Raw genomic sequence first — 23,505 nt, forward strand, 5'->3', positions numbered from 1 at the left:
AATCAGCGATATGGGCGAAAAATTTAAACGCCGCTCTGCTGATTGGTCGCGGTTGCGACTAATCAGCGATTTTGGCGCCAAATTTAAACACGCTCTCCAGTACTCACTAACACGGTCCGCTGATTGGTCGCGGCCGCCGCCCGCGACCAATCACCGATATTGCCGCCAAATTTAAACACTGCTTTGCTGATTGGTCGCGGCCGGCAACCGCAACCAATCAGCGATTTTGGCGCCAAATTTAAACACCGCTCTGCTGATTGCGCCCGGTCGGCCGCATTCATATTCTAAAATACCCGATGCGTTAGAATCGGGCCACCATCTAGTAATAAATAACAGAACAGTGACTCATCACAAAGCTGTAAGAAAAGATGCTGGCGAAATACAAGTATTGGCTGAAATAAGAATTTCAGAAAAAGTGGGAGGTCCTCTTTAATTAAAAAAAAAATAAACAGGTCAAATTAACTAGACGCTTATAGAAAAGCTGTTCATATACATCAGAGAACGTTTACCAAATGCTCTTTCGAGCCAATAGTTGTCACTTCAGAGTTCTCAATATACTTGGCTGAGCCTGAAATTGTTCTGAATGTGGCGGAATCTTGTGGCCATGGCCTTTCTCCATGGAAACAAAAGTATCAGATATTGAAAAAATTTGCCAGCTCAATCCTGCTTTCCCCCGGCAGCATCGGTGAGTAGAGAGTCAGGAGACCCCATCCATATAAGATGGTGGGACGGTCATGCTGGAATAAATGAGTTTGGCTGACCTTAATTAAAGGGTATTAAACACAATTTTCGTTTTCTATGTTTCTTGTACTTTTCTCCTAGAGTTCAAAGTATAGAAACATATGCAACTGTTTCACAAGAAAAGTTATTTTAAAAGAACTTCTATTTTAGAAGGTTCATAGTTGTGCGTCCTCTCCGGTCTCATCTCAGATCTTGATGAGATTTTCCAGTGCAGTCGCTGTGTAATGCGGTGTTTAATTGTCAAAGTCTAAACCTAAGAAAATGTGAAAAACAGGGATCTCTGTAAATTTGTATAATTTAATGTCTACAAACTGTTAACGTTTCTGACTGTAATATTTTCTTGTCTTTACCAGATTTTTTCCAACGTGCAGAGGCTTGGAAGATCATTTATGGACCTTTATTTAGCTGGAAATATGTTATTTAGAACGTGGAAGGCAGAGATTTACTGCTCAGATGATGCAAAAATTGGCATTTGTATGAAATTTGATGTTAATGGCATCGATAACCTTGAAGAACAAGGAACTCTTACCAGTCTCCTTCCAGATATCTGCAGAACAATGGAGAGCCTGCTAGAAGAGTGGTTGGACTTTATGAACAAGAAGAGGTCACAGCTTTACTACCTGAATTATTACACGGCAGAACAGTTGGTTTTCTTGAGCCAACAGTTTCAGAAAAGAGATATCAGTGAGGAGGCGCTTGTAATGTTGTCTTTTATAAAGCTCCAGTGTCAGAAAATTGACACAACCACCTCATGTTTCACAACTGGATCTTTTACTGGGAGTCGCCCAAACAGGATGACTTTTGCACTGAAATTTGCAAGCTGTAAAAGCGTATTGGAGAAGCTGAGGCTGGTCTGGGATCATTCTATGACATATATGAATGCCCTATTCCCGGGATGTTTAGATTTAGATACCCTGGGTACATGCTTGGACTCTTTAGCAAAGCAAAATGCTAAATGGGTTTCGCGCAAGTTCCATCCCAGTTTGCATGAAGGTCGTCCCAATTTGGTGTTGTGTCCCTCATCCCAGATCTTGTCCTGTGCGCTGTCAATTTATATGCACAGCTCTAAAGAGCCTTTGCCGTCTTATGATGAGGTGTTACTCTGTACTCCTCAGACTTCATTCGAAGAAGTTGCCTTATTTTTCCGGAGGTGTCTAACACCAGGTTACAAAGGCAAGAAGATTTACAGTCTAATCTATGCAGATGAACTGAACTATGATACAGCATACAAATCAGAGCAGCTCTTCCAGCAGCTGCAGGCCCGACGTGATGATGACTACTACCTAGTGATCATATGTAACTCTGATCGAGAACATTGCTACATCCCCTCTGTCTTCAGCCAGCACAAAGTGCACATGATTCCTCAGAATCCCCTCGATGAGCTGCAGCGTTATCTTCGCACTCATTTTGCTGTCAATCCAGCGGCTGTTTCAGCGGCTCACATATTTCAGAATGGACTCTGTGCTGGTATTGTGTCATCCAAGCGTGCAGGCGTGGGTGAGTAGGATCTGAATTATATTTTCAGCCCATATAATATTGCCAACAGGCCCCTTATTGTTCCCAAAGACATAGCAACAAAACGGCAGTAATAACTCCTTTGCTCCTCAGAAAACAATGCCCACTCCTTTGTCCCTATAATAGATTACAATACCCCCATTTTTCATGAGAAAATATTAAAATTCATTAATGTCAAACTGAGGGTAGCAACGGATGCCTATCTGACCTGTAAAGTCAACTGCTATAACAGAGAGGATAGAAGGCCAGGAAGATATGGCTTCCATGATATGGCTCGGACATGGGTGGCAATTGTATCTGTTTCCTGAGAATGCGGAAAAAATTTAAAATGTAGCTGTCCTTGTGATCACAGGAGTCTCCTTTGGGGATCGGTGCCCTGGGCAGTTGCTCAGACCACCCCAATCCTGGCCCTTCTCTTAGCTGCCAACTCAATATTTAGCTCCCCTTATACCTTCCAAAATTATAAATGCCTTATCACAGCTGTGAATTAAATCTTTCTATTGAAACCTAGTGATACCCGTGTGCTATGAGACCAATAATAAGTAATGGCTATATGACCACTTTTCATTTGTTCCAGGAAAATCTCTGTATGTGAAAAGGCTTTATCAAAAGCTTGTGTCAGACTTCAAGACTAAGAGGCCAGTTCTGAAAACAATCCGGCTAATTAACCCAGAAGTGGATGAAAGTAAAGTTTTGAAAACCTTGCTGCCTTTTCTTGATGAAAAGCTGAAGAACTGCCCTATAGTATTCCATATTGATATTACATCTTCTGTAAGTAATTGAGATACCTCCAACATCAGTGTTCTTCATGTCTAATGCTACCGCTTAATTTCACCTACAGAAACACCCAGTACAACTCAATGTCCAAAATATTCCAAATCTTTGCTATTAATTTTTTATCATTCTACCGTTAGGAAGGAAAAAGATTATATATTTCCCCACCACTGAGCTAGGAGGCCTAAATAATTTCAGTATTTTGTGGGGTACTGTACAGATGATAAGAATAAGTCATTGATGATGCATATAGATCAGGGATGTCAAACTCAAACACACAGAGGACCAAAATGAAAAACTTGGACATAGTCACGGGCCAACCAGTATACAGTATAATGGACCCCACATAGTCCTCCATACAGTATAATGGGCCCCACATAGTCCTCCATACAGTATAATGGCACTACATAGTCCTCCATACAGTATAATGGCTCCACATGATCCTCCATACAGAATAATGGGCTCACATAGTCCTCCATACAGAATAATGGGCCCCACACAGTCCACCAAACAGTATAATTGCCACACATAGCTTTCCATACAGTATAATTGCCCCACATAGCTTTCCATACAGTATTATTGCCCCACATTACTTTCCATACAGTATAATGGCCCCACATAGCTTTCCATAGAGTATAATGGGCCCACATAGCTTTGCATACAGTATAATAAGCCCACATAGTGCTCCATACAGTATAATGGCCCCACATAGTGCTACATATAGTATAATGGCCCCACATAGTCCTCCATGCAGAATAATGGCCCCACATAGATTTCCATACAGTATAATGAGCCCCACATAGTCTTCCATACAGAATAATGGCCCCACATAGTCCTCCATACAGAATAATGACCCCACATACTCCTCCATACAGTATAATGGGCCCCACATAGCCCTCCATACAGTATAATGGCCCCACATAGTGCTCCATACAGAATAATGACCCCACATACTCCTCCATACAGTATAATGGGCCCCACATAGTCCTCCATACAGTATAATGGCCCCACATAGTGCTCCACACAGTATAATGGCCCCATATAGTCCTCCATACAGAATAATTGCCCCACATAGTCCTCTCTATACAGTATGAGCCCCACATAGTCCTCCTTATAGTATTATGGGCATACATTGTCTTCTGTACAATATAAAGGGCCCCACAAAGTCCTACATACAGAATAATGGCCTCACATGGGGATGGTGGTTCTGGAGTTGTGGGCAAAATATTACCACCCTGTGGGCCAGAGTTTGACTTGTTTGTTCTAAATGCTGGATATGGTGTTAATTATATGATGTAATTTTAATACCCTGCAAACATTTCTGTAGAATTAATAACCTCTTATTCTTACTCCACAGGTGAACAAGGGCATTTCAGAATTCCTGTTTAAACTTTTCGTCCTGCAATATCTGATGGATTCCGAGGGAAGAATATGGAAGCGCTTGCCGAGTCATCTGTACATTGTGGAGATTTTAGAATCTGCAGACACAACGTTCACAAAACAGTTACAATCTGTAAGAAGTCACCATTGATTTACCAAGTGTTGGTTGCCTTACGGCTTAAAATAGGAGATTTGAAAAACCCAACAGTTTTCTTACAATGCAATGTGTTGTATGAGCTGTTGTAGATCAGTCCTAGTCTGTTGACTAAGTATTGATGTTTTGGGAGGAAAGTAGCCATGGTTTTCTTGTGCCACCCATTAAGTGCTCACCAGCCACATTTGTACCCCACTACTGATTTACGATTTATTGTGAGAATTAATAGGTGCACACCCAATCAGTAAGTGAATAGATATAGTTTACTTCAATGACATATAAAGCAGGGCTGTGGAGTTAGAGTCGGAGCCCATTTTGGTGGAGTCAGAGTCGGTATACAATGGATTGACTCAGACTCCTAAAATATATAATAAATTGGGTACAGTAGTTCAATGCAGTTTCTGGAGAATATTTTTTCATAAGAATTTGGGAACGTTATGAAATGTCCTATAAATATCTGTCTTATTCCGGATCTAAGGGTCTAGACTTTTAGCTGAGATGAATCTGTGCTACAGTAAATTTAACACTTAAACATGAGCCATGTATGAGGGAGTCGGAGCCCTGATATAAAAACAAAAATATAAAATAAAATTATAGAAGATATCGTGTAAAGATACATCATTTAAAAAAAGATCATTTAAAAATATAAATAGACTAAAATATTCAAGATATCAAAAACAAAATGATATCAACAACAAATCTAAAAAGATAAAAGCATACAAAATATCAAGCAATATCATCTAAATATATAAAAAGACAAAAATAGTAAGACAAAAACATATAGGATATCAAACACTATCATCCAAAGAAAAAAAAAATACACTATCAAAAGGTATCATTTAAAGCTATAAAAAGACAAAAATTACTATATATTAAAGGATATCATCTAAATATCTAAAAGGCGAAATAAAAATATCAAAAGATATAATCTAAAGATAATAAAGGGCAACAACATAAAAGTTTTAGAGGTTTTAATTGAAAGATTTAAAAGGGCAAAAACAAGATATCATTTAAAGATATATTATGACGAAAACATGACTGATATCAAAAGATATCATCTAAAGATATCAAAAGACAAAAACAAGACATAATGTAAAGATGTGAAACAACAAAAAGAATACTATATATCATAAGACATCACATATCAATATAAAAAAAATAATAAAGCAAAAGACATCATCTAAAGATTTAAAAAACAGAAACATACAAGATATCAAATAGCATTTACCATATGTACAAAGAGTAAATTAACAAGATGCAAAGAAACCAACTCAGCTGCTATGATAAATTCCATCAGCTCCTCTACATCTTATCCTGTCTTATACATCCATGGTGATCCTATCTGTTTTTTGTACTTCATGCCTTGTTAATTATAAGACCTCATATTCCTAATTATCTGATCAGCTCTGGTTGTGCCTGGTACTGCAGTTTAGTCAAATTCCTGTTTCCTTTCATTAGTATCATATTACTATCGTACCACTTGCAATGATTTGGTTTCTAGTGCTTGGTTAGTAATTCCAGTCTTAACGCTGTTTTGACTGTCTTTTATTTTTTACCTAATATATTTTTTTCTTCACCCAGGCTCATCAAGTGATACAGTGCAATCTAATTGACTACTTTCCCAAAATATCATGTTGTTCACCAAAAGAAGTTCTAAGAAAATACACAGAAGATGTGGCAGATGACTGTGGGGATCCAGGAATGGATGTGAAGGAATTCCGTAGTGAATGTTTCCAGAGACCTTACCAGTATTTAATACGTTTTAGAGAGGGGCAGAATCTTGATACATTTGCTTACACAGAGGACAGTCTGGAGGGAAATCCAGCAAAATGTCTCCAGATATTCCTTATGTATTGCGGAATTATCGATCCTTCTTGGTCTGAACTCAGAAACTTTGCCTGGTTTTTAAACGTCCAACTTAAAGATTGTGAATCTTCAGTTTTTTGTAATTTTGAATTTGTTGGAGATACATTGCTAGGATTTAAACGTTTTGTGGTCGACTTTATGATAATCATGGCAAAAGACTTTGCGACACCATCATTGGAGATTGCAGATCAAAGTCCAGGAAGACAATCCATTGACCTTCGTAAGCTTAAGGAAAGAGACCTGGCTCCCTTTTTATTGCGCAAAAGGTGGGAGTCTGAATCACATCCCTATATCTTCTTCAATAATGATCGAATATCCATGACGTTTATTGGATTCCACTTGCAACCAAACAATGCCGGAGGTGTAGATGCCGTCAATCCCAGAGATAATACTATAATTAGACAAAATGTTATGACCATGCAGCTATATACAGGGTTGACGCTTCAAAGAGTGCCATTCAATATTGACTTTGACAAACTGCCTAGAGACGAAAAAATCAGTAGGTTATCCATGGTCCTAGGAATCGAATGGCCATTTGATCCTGATGAAACATATGAGCTTACTATGGACAATATTCTCAAGATTCTGGCCATTAAGATGAGATTTCGATGTGGGATTCCTGTTGTCATCATGGGAGAAACTGGTTGTGGAAAAACACGGCTAATTAAGTTCTTATGCCATTTATGCAAGGGACTTGTTGATACAGAAAATATGAAGCTTGTGAAGGTTCATGGAGGTACAACGGCTGAGATGATTTCACAAAAAATATTGGAGGCACAGGATATCGCAATTATTAACAAAGACGATGGATGTGATACTGTGTTGTTTTTTGATGAAGCCAATACAACTGAGGCAATCAGTAGCATCAAAGAAGCGCTGTGTGATCGCACTGTAGATGGGGAGCCATTACTAGAGGATTCTGGATTACATATAATTGCAGCCTGCAACCCCTATCGGAAGCACACTGAAGAAATGATCAAACGCTTAGAATCTGCCGGTCTGGGATACAGAGTAACAGCAAATGAGACCAGAGAAAGACTCGGGTCCATTCCATTAAGACAACTTGTTTACCGCGTACATGCTTTGCCTCCCAGCATGATGCCGCTTGTATGGGACTTTGGACAACTGGATAATGAAACAGAAAAGAAATATATACAACAAATTGTTCAGCGTTTAGCAAAAGAGATTAAGCTTTTGGCTAGTGATGTTGAGTTATTAACAGATGTGCTCTCCACCTCTCAGACCTATATGAGGTTGAATAATGACGAATGCAGCTTTGTCAGCTTAAGAGATGTTGAGCGTTGTGTAGAGGTCTTTAGGTGGTTCTATAACCATCAAGAAAAGCTGCTGACAAATCCGAAAAAAAACATGGTAAAGGGTAAAGTAAACACCACTTCTAAAAAAGATAGAGTAGCCTGGTCACTTGTATTGGCCGCTGGCGTGTGCTATCATGCATCTTTAGAAACTAAGGACTCATATAGAGAGGATATATCTGTACACTTTGATCGGCCATATGATGACCCAGATGCTATTTTACATGAAATAAGTGCAATTCAAGATCTATTTTTATCAGGCGTACAATTAAGAGATACTATTGCAAGAAACCTTGCTTTGAAGGAAAACTTATTTATGATGGTCATCTGCATTGAACTTAAAATCCCACTTTTTCTTGTTGGAAAACCTGGAAGCTCAAAATCACTTGCGAAAACAATTGTTGCCGATGCCATGCAGGGTCAGGCAGCCCATACAGATCTGTATAAAGACATGAAACAGATCCACTTGGTGTCTTTTCAGTGTAGCCCTCACTCAACACCAGAAGGCATAATTGGCACATTTAAACATTGCGCTCGATTCCAGGAAGGGAAAAATTTAGAAGAGTATGTGTCTGTGGTTGTACTTGATGAGATAGGTCTTGCTGAAGACTCTACAAAGATGCCTTTAAAGACACTCCATCCATTGCTGGAGGATGGTTGCATTGATGATGAACCATTGGCACACAAAAAGGTTGGATTCATTGGCATCTCTAACTGGGCACTAGATCCTGCAAAAATGAACAGAGGAATTTTTGTATCTCGTGGTGATCCCGACAAGAATGAACTCATTGAAAGTGCTTATGGAATTTGTTCGTCTGATAATCTGATTCTTAAGAAAGTCTCTAACTATTTTAGATACTTTGCAGAAGCTTATCAGCAAGTTTGCAAGACTCAAAAAGAGCAGAAAAAAGAATTTTTTGGATTACGTGACTTTTACAGTCTGATAAAAATGGTATTTGCCTTTACCAAACAGTCTCACGAAGGCTTGACGGAGCATGAAATTGCTCGGGCTGTCCTCAGAAATTTCAGTGGGAAAGATGATTTGAAAGCTTTGGACATTTTTATAGGAGATGAAAATAAGCATCTAGGTGAAGCATACAATACAATAGATCTGGTGATGGAAAATATTAAAAGTGATAGTGAAGACTGCGAGTCTCGTTACCTCTTGATTTTGACTAAAAATTATGCAGCACTACAGATACTACAGCAAGCATTCATTAATGAGAACCAGACACCTGAAATCATATTTGGTTCCAGTTTCCCAAAAGACCAAGAGTACACTCAGATTTGCCGAAATATCAACCGTGTAAAGATCTGTATGGAAACTGGTCAGATGGTCATTCTCCTCAATCTGCAAAATCTCTATGAAAGCCTTTATGATGCATTGAACCAATATTACGTTTACCTAGCCAGCCAAAAGTATGTAGACCTGGGCCTTGGTACTCATCGTGTAAAGTGCAGAGTTCATCCGAAATTCAGACTGATAGTCATTGAAGAAAAAGATGTTGTGTATAAAGACTTTCCAATCCCACTGATCAACAGACTGGAAAAACATTATCTGGATATAAGTACATATTTGAAAAAAGAGCAAAAAGTTATTGTTCAAGAGCTTGAGGCTTGGGTAAAAGAATTCACCAGTCCCAATGTAAACCACCTCATGGTAAAAGACCATGAATACAGTCCGTCTGACGTTTTTATTGGCTACCACTCGGACACATGTGCCTCCGTCGTTCTTCAAGTATTTAACAAAATGAATCAAACACAGTCTGATCCCCAAGATGTAAAAAATGTCAAGAGGAGGGCAAAATTTATTTTGCTCAACTGTGCTACACCGGATTCTGTCATCAGGTTGGGCAACCAAGAATTAATTGACGAATACTTCAAGAAACAACATCATGGTTCCATATTAGACTTCCTCTGTTCACACGTAACTTCAGCCTTTGACAATCACACCATTTTCACTGAGGTAATCTTTGTTAGATTTTCTTTATTAGTTTTCCATTTGTCTGTTTGCTATGTTGTAAATAATAATTCATTACCACCATTAAAATGATGGGTAATGTCATCACTAGTGATGAGCGAGCGTGCTCGTTTAACCCTTTCACCGAGCATGCTCGTGTGCTTTCCGAGTATCTTCATTGTGCTCGTATATTAAGTTCAAGTACCTGCGTCTGCATGATTTATGGCTGTTAGTCAGCCTCAACACATGCAGAGATTGCCTTTTAGGGAATCCTCACATGTGTGGAGTCTGACTAAATGTCATAAATCAGGCAGATGCAGGGACTCAAACTTAATATACGAGCACGCTGGAGATACTCGGGAAGCACCCGAGCGTGCTCGGCGAAAGGGTTAAATGAACATGCTCGCTCATCACTAGTCATCACAGTAAAGTACCTGTAATAATGATAACTTTCATACCTTTCTATTATAAGTTTGTGTCTCCGTGTAATCTATCTGTAAATTGTTATACAAATGAACTCACAAGTGCAGGGACTTGGTGTTCTTCTGCCTCTCTCCATTTTTCCCCGCCCACTGCCGGCCTCCTGCCAGTGATTGACGGGTCACTCTTCCCTGTGACCTGCTCCTCCAACCAACAACTCATTCCCAGGGCCAGCTCCTGCGCAATAATGTCCTGATGAAATTATGAAAGCCAGACTATCCATGTGTGCATGCACTGCTTTTGGAATGACTGGGTCTGCGCAGTATGTCAGTCTCTGTTGACCTGCTCCCCTGCCCAAGATCTCTCGCAGGTGCTGTGTTTCCCGGGGGCAGCACGTATGCAGATGGATTGTCCGGCTCTCTCAACATCATCAGGACGTTATTGCACAAGCACCCTCCCGAGAATGATGCCACCTGTGCGACATGTCGGCCAGAGGAGAAGATCACAGAGAAGTGACCTTTCAGTCACTGGCAGGAGGCCGGTGGGGGGCAGGGAAATGCAAAGAGAGGCTGGAGAGGTGTAAATACAGGCCAAGCCGCTGTACCTGCGAGATCTTTTGCATAAGAATTTGCCAATGGATTACCTGACAATGGAGACATGGACTTATAATATATTGGTACTTGATTGTGATGATGACATTACTTTCTAAAAACCTGCTGATAGATTCCCTTTAAGCAATTAGATACTTTTCATTGATCAGTTTTTGTGGAATGAATTGCAAATATTTCAGTATAAGGCCACGAGTAGAAACTGCCTTTCAGCTAAGATACGACCGAATTACGGCAAACATGCAATGGCTCATGATGTTGCTAGTTTTGGGTTGCTTGTGTTTGAGTATTCTGTTCTTGAAGGTAAAACTATTTAAATTCTGTTTAATTTTTTTTTTCTTTTTACAAATCTGGTCCTGATATTTAAAGTGGTTGTCCACGACTAGGACAACCTCTTCTCAATCTCAGATTTTGGCCCCAATAAATTAAAAACACTTATATTCACCTCCTGCGCCGGCAACTTTCCAGCGGTATTGGTACTCTCGTTCCCTGGGCTCATGTGAGGTTGTCTGGCCGCCCACTTCCTGTTAATTACTTATCCGTCGGAAGGCGGGGACAATGACACCAGCGCTGATTTTTGGCCGAGCTCACGTGTCAGAACAACTGCATGAGAGCGCCGGGAACGCGAATGCCGACACGGCTAGAACGGCGCTGGCATGGGAGGTGAGCTAAGGTGAGTATAAGCTTTTTTTTTAATGGAGCCAAACATGGGGAATGAGAAGGGGTTGTCCAAGTAGTGGGCAACTCCTTTAAACTAAATTAAGATACGATTTAAACTAACTCTTTCTGTTTTAGATCACAACATTTTCACGCCTTCTTACCTCTGCTGACAAAAAGGTTTTAGAAGCTGAATTGCGAAAAGATATCAGCAACATTGACATTTTGTCCCTTCAGCAGTTTGACACGGAATTCTCATTCTTGAAAAAAATTCGGTAAGTTGTGATATAATTTGATAATTGGTCCTAAGTGTTATTAAAGCGAACCTGTTAGCAGGATTTTGTTAAGTAAACTACAGGCATTGTCATGTTGGGGCTGCTGCACTGATTAAAAAGATACCTGAGGTGAAGAAATCCGTCCTGTGGTTCTTGTGTAATCAGTGTTTGCAGTTCTGAGTTAATGATACGCCCGTGCTCCGGGGCCGGACTGTAGGCTGCGTCTTATCTTGGTGCTCTAGGTCAGATCAGCAAGAGAAGACCTACCCACAGGCCGCCCCAAAGCACAAGTATGTTCCTCATAGAGACAGCCAGGCAGAGACAGTTGGGGGCGGCCTGTGGACAGGTCTTTTCTTGCTGATCTGGCCTAGAGCACCAGGATAAGACCCTGCCTACAATCCCGCCCCAGAGCACGGGCATATCATCAACTCAAAGCTGCAAACACTGATTACACAAGAACCACTAGATGGATTTCTTCACCTCAGGTATCATATTAATCAGTGCAGCTGCCCCAACATAACACTGTCTGTAGTTTACTTAGCAAAATCCTGCTGACAGGTTCGCTTTAAGAACACAATATTTTCTTAATCTCAGACTTGCTCAGCTGCTTTAAAGGTAATCTGTCAGCATGATTTCACTATGTAATCTGAGAGCAGCATGACGTAGGGACAGAGACCCCGATTCCAGCGATGTGTCACTTACTTGGCTGTATGTTGGTGTTTTAATAAAATTAGTGTTTTAACAGCAGGAAATTATCACTACAGGACTAGTTATCGCGTGCCTCTTAGTCATCTGCTATGTGTAACCCCTCCTTCACCACTGATTGGCAGCTTTCTGTCAATATACATTATACACAGAAATCTGTCAGTCGGGTGTGGGCGGGGTTATAAAAGGTTCAGCATTCAGAGAACTGGTAGATCTGAAGCAGAGAAAACTGATTGTATCGAAATGACAGCATGCAGCTCAGCAAGTGACTCATCACTGGAATCGGGGTCTCAGATACTATGATAATTCTTTCTGGCAATTTTGGTCACCTTTTTGCACAGTGTGATCCATGTTTTTACCGCCTCTTGAATATAATAAAGTTTTTTTCATTTTTATACGTATATTGGTTTGATATTTTTGTGGATATTTGGTCAGTTTTCTTTAGCCTATCATATTAAAATGTGTCTGGTTAGTCAGGTTATTGGGAGAGAGGGAGCAGGTTCCGATTCGTACCGGTATTGATGGTGAAATGTACCGTTATTCGGTTTTCTTGCTTCTGTTTGTCTTATCAAGACGGGACTTTGCAGAGCCCAGTTCCTTAGTTGCAGAGTCCCGCTTTCGAGATCTCAGTGGGTTCCAACAGTCGGATCCCCTGTGATCAGTGAGTTATCTCCTATCCTCTGCTTATAACTTCCTATCTATATATATATATATATATATATATATATATATATATTAGTCTTATCCCGTTTGTCTGTCCAGGAAATCCTGCATTTCTGATTGGTCCGGGCGCAGCCAATCAGCGACACAGGATTTCAGAAAAAGACGGCGGCCGTTAGCGGCTCATCTGACGAACGGAGGTCAGCGGCGATGCAGCTGGGAGATGAGGCGGCGCGAGGCGCTCATCTCCCCGCTGCTGGCAGCACAAGTATCCTGACAGGCAGCGCCGCTCATCTCCATGCGGCTAACGTCGGGAGATCAGCGGCTTGGCCCGCTGATCTCCGGAGGGCAAGTGTGAACGGAGGACCGGGGAGCAGAGCCGCCGGTCGGGATGCTTCTGCTGCGAGTAGCCGCTCATCTCCCGACTTCTCGCAGCAGAAGGAGCCGCACAAGCAGCGCCGCTCCCCGGTCCTCACTAACACGACGCTAATTGGTCGCGGTCGACGCCCGCGACCAATCAGCGATATGGGCGGAAAATTTAAACAATACTCTGATGATTGGTCGCGGCTGCCAGCCGACCGCGACCAATCAGCGAGATTGGCGCCAAATTTAAACAACGATCTGCTGATTGGTCGCGGCTGGCGGCTGGCCGCGACCAATCAGCGAGCTTGGCTCCAAATTTAAACAATGCTCTGCTGACTGGTCGCGGCCGCCGGCTGGGAACAATCAGCGAGATTGGCGCCAAGTTTAAACAATGCTCTGCTGATTGGACCAATCAGCGAGATTGGCGCCAAATTTAAACAACGCTCTGCTGATTGGTCGCGGTTGCAACTAATCAGCGATTTTATCGCCAAATTTAAACAAGCTCTCCGGTCCTCACTGACACAGTTCGCTGATTGGTCGCGGCCGCCACCCGCGACCAATCACCGATATTGCTGCCAAATTTAAACACCCTTTTGCTGCTTGGTCGCGGTTGCTGGCCGCGACCAATCAGCGATTTTGGCAGCAAATTTAAACAACGTTCTACTGATTGCACCCGGTCGGCCGCATACATATTCTAGAATACCCGATGCGTTAGAATCGGGCCACCATCTAGTTATGAGAATAATTCCTTTAAAGCAATTCTAAATGTAGCACTGGACCACTGGAGGCTGTAGAGGGGAGAGATCACCATAAACAGCTGTGATATTTCCGGATGTGATACTTATGGCGCTGAAAGAGTTGTTTCTTTTTGATTCTGGTGCTCTTATTACTGTATGTTTTCTTTGATTTAGGACTTTTCTAGAATCTTCATCTGGCAATGTAATACTGATTATACAAACTGATTTTGAAGAAGGTTCTCAGGGAGCAAATCTCGTCGCATCAGCAAAGTAAGTTGATAAAATACTTGTCTCCAATAATAAAGATTTTTTAAAACATCCCCGGTGCTTCTGTATGGGGACTTTTACACCCCACTGGCCTATGTTATCTTTTTTTTTATTTATTTCATTAGTCCAGCATATTAGATTTTTTAGGTCCACTCAAAATATTACTGTGCTTGTGTATGTAACACTGTGAGATTTCATCTGTGAAACTTTACAGCACACAAACGTTATAAACATTTTCAATCTTGACCACTTCTTGGCATATGAGGTACTATGACCTCATATATTGTGTCCCTGTCGTTGAAGCATGCTCAGAATCTGAGCCTGCATTATTGCTAGCAGATGATGGCTATGTTATTTAGCCAGCATCTGCCTTTAAAAGCAGCAAGTGGTAGACAGGTAAGTCTAGTTATTCATTAAGCTGGTGTCCAGCAAAGAGTGGACTATAAAAGAGCATTACTTAACAAAGAAAACCCCATCCCACTTTATGATACCAGCAATGGCACCACATGGAAGAGAAATGTCACAAGATCTGAGAAAGAAAATGATTCCTTTACACAAGAAAGATGAAGGCTACAAGAAGATCAGAAAAGCTTTACTTACTCATCAGAAAACAGAAACTTAACATTAGAACTGCAACCATCTCACAGAGACGCCCATGTAAGTTAAAACGTAATCAGGAGCGTCTTCTGATGAGAACAGTTGAAAAAAATCAACATGCAAGTTCACTGCGGTTAGCTAAGGAAGTAGAAAGCCAAACTGGGGTATTTCCCGTTTCACAATACGGCATGCACTGGAGAGGAATAGCATTCATGGGTGTCATTCACGAAGGAAACCTCTCCTAAAGCCCATGCACAAAGTAGCCCATCTAAAACTTGCCAGGGCCCGTGCTGAAAAATATGAAGACTACTGGGACTCTGACGAGTGAATGTTTTTGGAACTAAAGTATATCGCGTCGCACATGTGAGGAGTGCAAAGTAAAATGCCTGGTTCCTACAGTGAAGCATGATGGTGGCAGTGTCCTTATGTGGAGCTGCATGAGTGCCACTGGTATCAGGGAGCTACATTTCATTGATAGTATCATGAATTCACAGATGTTCTGCTCTATATTGAAAGAGAAAATGCTACCATCATGTCCTTGGTAGATGTGCACTTTTCCAGCACAACTATGGTCCAAACGACACATCTAAGACCACTGTTGCATTTCTGAAGAAGAGGGTGAAAGTGATTCATTGACCAAGTGTCTCTTATTCTGAACCGAATCAAACTCCTATGGGGAATTCTGAAGAGGCAAGTTGATCATCACTCCCCATCCAAGCTCTATAAGAGGTTGTTCTTGAAGAATGGAAAAAATAGATGTTGTGATATGTCACTAACTTACTCATACCATGCCTAGAAGACTTGGTGCTGTCCTTAAAACTCATGGATGTCATTCAAAATACTAGATGTAGTTTTTAGACCTCGCTCACAAGATCATATAACATGGCCAAATGCTATCCGATGTTTTTTCGGATAGCATTTGGCCCAATGTGATTTTATGGGGCAATGCCAACCATCGTTTTTTTTTCTCTTGCGAGTGCATCCAATAATCGGACCATGCGCACCCATACAAGTGTATGGGTGCGAGGGAATCAACGGACTGCACTCGTATGCTAGAGAATCGGATCACAGTAAGCTGACACTCGGCTCCTCTCTGGCAGAGTTTGGTCCAAGTGTCATTAGCATAATCAGCCCGATTCTCTCACATGAGAGAATCTATGGCTGTGTGAGGCCAGCCTTAATGTGAGGTGTATTCATTTTTTTAATCAACTAACGAGTAAAACTGAAAATGTTGAAAAAAATGTTCTGTGAAACTCCAGTCTTGTCAAACAATTTTCCAAATTGTTCTTGTGATCAGTGAGATATTGATTAATCCCTTTAAGTCATGTATGCTATGCACGGTATATTTACATATGGCAATTTCTGAAAAAAATAAAAAAGTCCAGGACAACTCCTTTTAAGAAAACGATAATCATGTTAGATGTCATGCTTTGTTAACAATCTGTTTATGATTCTTCACACCCTCAGGTATTCTGCTGTGAATGAAATCAACAAGTTAAATCTCGATGATAAATGTGTCTTTGTCTACTTTATAACCAAGCTTCCGAGAATCAAAGGTGGAACAATGTATGTGGGCTTCCGTGGAGGTAAGATATATTTAGATAGGGCAAAACTGTATGTTTTTGACGTCAGTCATGGAGACACTCAGATCCACACTGTCATTATACCAGTGCATCTCCCTAAATTAGAATATCATCTAAAAGTTAATTTATTTCAGTTCTTCAATACAAAAAGTGAAACTCATATTATATAGAGTCATTACAAGCAGAGTGATCTATTTCAAGTGTTTATTTCTGTTACTGTTGATGATTATGGCTTACAGCCAATGAAAACACAAAAGTCATTATCTCAGTAAATTAGAATACTTTATAACAACCGCTTCAAAAATGTTTTTAAAATCCGAAATGTTGGCCCACTGAAGTGTATGTTCAATAAATGCACTCAGTACTTGGTCGGGGCTCCTTTTGCATCAATTACTGCATCAATGCGGCATGGCACGGAGGCGATCAGCCTGTGGCACTGCTGAGGTGTTATGGAAGCCCAGGTTGCTTTGATAGCAGCCTTCAGCTCGTCTGCATTGTTAGGTCTGGTGTCTCTCATCTTCCTCTTGACAATACCCCATAGATTCTCTATGGGGTTAAGGTCAGGCGAGTTTGCTGGCCAACCAAGCACAGTGATACTGTTATTTTTAAACCAGGTATTGGTACTTTTGGCAGTGTGGACAGGGGCCAAGTCCTGCTGGAGAATGAAATTTCCATCTCCATAAAGCTTGTCGGCAGAAGGAAGCATGAAGTGCTCTAACATTTCCTGGTAGACGGCTGCGCTGACTTTAGTCTTGATAAAACACAGTGGACCTACACCATCAGATGACATGGCTCCCCAAACCATCACTGATTGTGGAAACTTCACACTAGACCTCAAGCAGCTTGGATTGTGGCCTCTCCACTCTTCCTCCAGACTCTGGGACCTTGATTTCCAAATGAAAATTGGAACTCTGGGACATTGTGGAGTGTGTCAGTGACTGCCTTCTGGACATCTATCAAGTCAGCAGTCTTCCCTATGATTGTGGAGCCTACTGAAACAGACTAAGGGACCTTTTTAAACGCTTACAAAGCCTTTGCAGGTGTTTTTTGTTAATTATTTTAAGTTACTGAGCTATTGACTTTTGCTTTCATTGGCTGTAATCCATAATCATCATCATTAACAGAAACAAACAATTGGAATAGATCACTCTGTTTGTAATGACTTTATATAATATATGAGTTTCACTTTTTGGATTGAAGAACTGAAATAAATTAACTTTTTGTTGATATTCTAATTTTGTGAGATGCACCTGTAGTTGCCCAGGTCATCATCTGACATTAAGCCATTTTCACTCACAGGTCCTATTATTCAAAATAGGATCCACACTTTATCGTCGGAGAATTGCTTCGGTGTCTCTTCCGTCTAGTTGTTTCGTACCTGGAAAATCTCTGTAAATTGGCTTAATTTTCTAAAATACACTTAGCTGTGTAATATCATGATGTGACTGTATGGTAGCAAGGACTGTGGCCAATGGTTTAGTCCCTCAAGCTAAAGGGACTCTAGGCTATCATTGTACCCAAGATTACCCCTGATGGTGGGGATGCTTGGGTCTTGTATGTCACTGTTCTCCTGCACTGAACTAACTGGTCATGGAAGCTTAGCATTTTGATTTTCCTTTAGTGATCCCTGGAGAGCCTGACATTGTTCTGCCAATTTCCAAGAAAACCATTTGTTCTGGTGGATTGATCTTCGATTGTAGGTTGAGCTTCTTCTGCTCACATTCCGCTCATCCCACAAGGGCTGTCAGGCATCTGACTTCCATGCTCCATGTCAGCAAAGCTGACAACTGAACCTTGATTTGCACCCTTGCCAAGTTCTTCAAGTCCTCATCATGTACTCTGCCAAGCATATTATGAGTCGTAAAGTGCCTTTTTGCTAGATGGTTCTCATGGTCAGTTTTTTGTCATGTAATTCTTTTTCTCTGTTAGGTTTATGGCAATCTGTGCATATTGATGATTTGCGGAAATCTAAAGATATGGCGACAGACGTAACAGCACTTCTAAAGTTCACCATTAGCCAGCTGTTCTGTCCAGGTATGTGTAACATTAACCTAAAACATTAAACAAAGAATCCAAAAACGTATAAATATTAAGTTAGTAATTAATGGCGGATTAGGCACATTCATGCATGAACCCACTGCCAACATGATCAGATAATTACACGGTTGCAGATTATGAAACCTCCCATTATCAGCTGCTCTGTCTGTAGGAAGCTGTCACGGGGAAGACATAGCAGAGGTTTTGGAAGGCTTTTATGCAATGCTCTCTTCTCTTGGTACTCTTCACAAGGAGAAACATTACCCCTTACTCCGTCAGAGGCCTCTCACCCAGCCAAATCAGACCTCCTGTGGGGCAAACACCCTGAAACATGTGTCTGTGTGACGGTTTTGTGTGGACCCACTTTGCCACTGGCCGGGCTTACCTTGGAGAGGTGTTGCTAAATAACTACCTGGTCTTCACTAGACCCTCTGATGGTGAGGATAGACTTGGACCATTAGGGTAGTCACCAGGTGCCACTCCAGGGTAGTCCCCAGACCTGCAGCAGCAGCCTGAATGGTCAGAGGCACAACATGAAGCACAGAGGTCAAAGACAGAGACGTGGTCCGACAGTCTGAGGTCTGGGTGGGTAACACAGGCTCAAAATACGAAACCGTGGTCAGGAGCGGAGAGGTCAGACAAAACAAGTAAACAGTCCGGGTCAGTAGCAGGATAGATAAAACAATAATGCACCTAGACAGTGTACTAGGGAAGAACTACAGCTAGGAACCTAACTTCAGGCAAGGTGTGGAGGGAGGAGCTGCATAATATATCCCCTGCTGGCATGGGATATGTCAGGAAAGCAAAACTCTGCAGGACTCAGCGGGTTAAATTCCTGCAGAGTCTGGCCGTGCCTCACTATAGCCAGGTGGAGACTTTCCAGCAACAGAAGGATGCAGCAGTGCTGGGAGAGGCGGCTCAGCGAGACGGCCTGACACTGGGAGGAGCAGAGTGGTGAACGCAGTGACTAGGACGGCTCCCACTAACCGTGCCAGTTACCTGTGTGACAGTCAAATGGAGTGTCTGGTTTGCCTTCTTATCCGAAGTCATGTGGCAGTGCTCATTTAAGGATCTGCAACCCCTGGCAAAAATTATGGAATCACCGTGCTCGGAGGATGTTCATTCAGTTGTTTAATGTTGTTGAAAAAAAGCAGATCACAGACATGGCACAAAACTAAAGTCATTTCAAATGGCAACTTTAGGGCTTTAAGAAACACTAAAAGAAATCAAGATTAAAAATGTGGTACTCAGTAAGGGTAATTTTTTTCAGACCAAGCAGAGGGAAAAAATTATGGAATCGCTCAATTCTGAGGAAAAAATTATGGAATCACCCTGTAAATTTTAATTTCCAAAACTTACACCTGCATCAAATTAGATCTGCTCGTTAGTCTGCATCTAAAAAGGAGTGATCACACCTTGGAGAGTTGTTGCACCAAGTGGACTGACATGAATCATGGCTCCAACACGAGAGATATCAATTGAAACAAAGGAGAGGATTATCAAACTCTTAAAAGAAGGTAAATCGTCACGCAATGTTGCAAAAGATGTTGGTTGTTCACAGTCAGCTGTGTCTAAAATCTGGACCAAATACAAACAACATGGGAAGGTTGTTAAAGGCAAACATACTGGTAGACTAAGGAAGACATCAAAGCGTCAAGACCAGAAACTCAATGCAATGTCTCCAAAACAGGAAATGCACAACAAAACAAATGAGGAATGAATGGGAGGAAACTGGAGTCAATGTCTGTGACCGAACTGTAGGAAACCGCCTAAAGGAAATGGGATTTACATACAGAAAAGCTAAACATAAGCCATCATTAACACCTAAACAGAAAAAAAACAAGGTTACAATGGGCTAAGGAAAAGCAATCGTGGACTGTGGATGAAAGTCATATTCGGTGATGAATCGTGAATCTGCATTGGGCAAGGTGATGATGCTGAAACTTTTGTTTGATGCCGTTCCAGTGAGCTTTATAAAGATGACTGCATGACGAGAACATGCAAATTTCCACAGTCATGGATGATATGGGGCTGCATGTCAGGTAAAGGCACTGGGGAGATTGCTGTCATTACATCTTCAATAAATGCCCAAGTTTACATCGATATTTTGGACAGTTTTCTTATCCCATCAATTGAAAGGATGTTTGGGGATGATGACCTCATTTTTCAAGATGATAATGCATCCTGCCATAGAGAAAAAAATGTGAAAACATTCCTTGAAAGAAGACGCGTAAGGTCAATGTCATGGCCTGCAAATAGTCTGGATCTCAATCCAATTGAAAATCTTTGGAAGTTGAAGAAAATTGTACATGACCAGGCTCCAACTTGCAAAGCTGATCTGGCAACAGCAATCAGAGAAAGTTGGAGCCAGATTGATGAAGAGTACTGTTTGTCACTCATTAAGTCCATGCCTCAGAGACTGCAAGCTGTTATTAAAGCCAGAGGTGATGCAACAAAATACTAGTGATGTATTGGAGTGTTCTTTTGTGTGTTTGTTTTTCATGATTCCATAATTTTTTCCTCAGAATTGAGTGATTCCATAATTTTTTCCCTCTGCTTGGTCTGAAAAAAATTACCCTTACTGAGCACCACATTTTTATCTTGATTTCTTTTAGTGTTTCTTAAAGCCCTAAAGTTGCCATTTGAAATGACTTTAGTTTTGTGCCATGTCTGTGATCTGCTTTTTTTCAACATTAAACAACTGAATGAACATCCTCCGAGCCCGGTGATTCCATAATTTTTGCCAGGGGTTGTATATTGACTTTTAGGATTGCTACATCAAATAGGTTGCACTAGAGTTCCTGTGCTCTTTCTCTGTTATGAGGCTATTTGCATATTTAAATTCACAGAGGAGCATTGCATGGCCCATGAAGTATTACTCCGACTTGGCACTTTCAATATGGAGAAAGTATACCCCTTAAGACCACCTCTATTAACCACTTACTTTTTAAATCTCATGCATTTACTTCTTCAGTATCTGAAGCGACAGCATCAGCAAGAGATCATGAAACAGCAATGGAAGTAGAAGAAGGTGTATCTGCTACAAGCAATCAATTACAGGATAACAACTTAATGGAAATAGATCAAGAAGTAAATGAAAATGAAGAAGTCCATGAAAAGAAGGCAGATGTGTCACCAGCCAATTTTGAGAATGTAAGACTATATTTTTTCTTTTTTTTATGTGCTTTTTATATTGAAAAGAAGTAATGACAAACTTGTGTAACATCTGGAATTGGCCAGTGTAAATCCAGCTTTAACTTTTCACATTCTGCAGATGCTGGATACCACTACCCTCATCAGAAGTTGTGTCCAGAATGCCATTGGCTTGCTAAGAGACGAGGAGAATATTGTCAGCCGCAGCACCAGACGGATTGAAATCCTAATAAACCTGCTGAGCACAGAGAATGATCTGAAAGGTAGGGTAACCCGCTTCCACAAAGCCTAATGCTCCAGTAAGATGCATTAAAAAAACATTTGTTTGATACGGAAGTGTCAACTTTATTTCTACTGTCTTCTCTTTTGCAGACTCCTTTTTAAAATGTCTGAAAGTTCGTCTACATAACATGTTGAAGAGTCTGGAAAAACAGTTGTATCATGCTGAAGATTGGGTCGTACGAGAGGCCACCAATCTGGATGCACTGCAGGAAGCTGGAACCTTCAGGTTAGAAGAAGATGTAGCTGCTGGCTTGTGTGTGCATTTGGATGGTCACTGCCAATTCAATAGACTTGTGATAACCAGTGTAATAAATAGCAAATTTGTAAAAATCATGTTATTTATAGAGAATGTTTTTACCCCTGTAAAAATGAAGTGCCGGCACAAGGTGTCTGCCTCCTCTGTTTTTTGCTGTTCATTCTTTTATTAGGGCAAATCAATTTTCTAATAAAAGAGAAACAGAGACTGGATCTTAGGAAATGGATATAAAGCTTTTCTTCTGCTATGTGTGAGCAGCTGTACACAGAGTACATGCAGGCACGGTATCTCCCTTTCATGCTCAGCTTATCCAGTGTCACTCTCTCGTCCTTACTGTCCCTGTTCTCTGCCCTGACCATCCATAACCTTTACTCCCACACTGTATTTATTTAAATCCCTGTTTTCCATGACTGCAATCCAGCTCTGCTGCACCACTCTTAGATTACATAGCAAAAACCTGCTGACAGATTATTTTTAAATTCTCCATGTAGCTGTAAGATACTTTTAGTAAAAACCCATGATCAATAAAATCCTAAGCGTTAAAAAACAGTAGTAATGTTTATTTATTTGTAATAGACAGATGTGATTAAAATGCACGCAAGATTAAAAAACAGCGGTGACGTGACACAAGGATAACCATCTGGATCACAACATGATGTCATGGTGACAATACTTAAAAAGGTACCATAATGGTTATATATAATATATATAATTGCTGTACCTTTTTAATTATTGTCACCATGACATCATGGTGTGATCCAGATTGTTATCCCTGTGTCACATCACCAGTTTTTTAGTCTTGTGTGCATGTTATTCATGTCTGTATATATGTGTACGTGTGTTTGTAATATATATATTATATATATTAGTGTTTCTTATATTATTTCATGCTCCCGAAAGGTGGGTAAGGGCTTATTTTCATTGGATATCTTATTTATATTGCCATGTACAGCAATCCACATTTATTATTGAACAAGAAATCAACATTTATTCAAATATAATCATGACACCACTCACACACACTGCACATACACTGCACATACACATGCAAATATACACACAGTGCACATATGGTACATACTAGCCTTCAATTCCTCTCCACTTCTTAAATGGACCTTTGCTGACTACATGGTCTCGTGACCGTGATGTCACCAAAGGTTCTTAAGCAGTCTGAACCTCAGAATAAAAAGGCTGGGGGCCCC

General features: G+C 40.9%; 1 protein-coding gene across 3 annotated transcripts in view; it reads left to right on the plus strand.

Moving 5' to 3' along the window:
- The window catches only part of RNF213 (ring finger protein 213), a 271,043-nt gene that overhangs the window by 186,860 nt on the left and 60,678 nt on the right, over positions 1 to 23,505 (plus strand). For all 3 annotated transcript variants that reach the window (XM_073649777.1, XM_073649776.1, XM_073649778.1), the window contains exons 25-35: positions 1,095 to 2,238; positions 2,834 to 3,027; positions 4,388 to 4,543; positions 6,146 to 9,709; positions 11,527 to 11,663; positions 14,303 to 14,398; positions 16,460 to 16,578; positions 18,505 to 18,609; positions 21,587 to 21,765; positions 21,887 to 22,028; positions 22,138 to 22,273. In XM_073649777.1, the coding sequence (XP_073505878.1) occupies positions 1,095 to 2,238; positions 2,834 to 3,027; positions 4,388 to 4,543; positions 6,146 to 9,709; positions 11,527 to 11,663; positions 14,303 to 14,398; positions 16,460 to 16,578; positions 18,505 to 18,609; positions 21,587 to 21,765; positions 21,887 to 22,028; positions 22,138 to 22,273 (5,972 nt within the window). The remainder of the gene's footprint in view (positions 1 to 1,094; positions 2,239 to 2,833; positions 3,028 to 4,387; positions 4,544 to 6,145; positions 9,710 to 11,526; positions 11,664 to 14,302; positions 14,399 to 16,459; positions 16,579 to 18,504; positions 18,610 to 21,586; positions 21,766 to 21,886; positions 22,029 to 22,137; positions 22,274 to 23,505) is intronic.

The sequence above is a fragment of the Phyllobates terribilis genome, unplaced genomic scaffold (genome assembly GCF_046119375.1).
Source record: "Phyllobates terribilis strain yellow unplaced genomic scaffold, ASM4611937v1 Scaffold_10__3_contigs__length_209671492, whole genome shotgun sequence".
Classification (NCBI taxonomy): Eukaryota; Metazoa; Chordata; class Amphibia; order Anura; family Dendrobatidae; genus Phyllobates; species Phyllobates terribilis.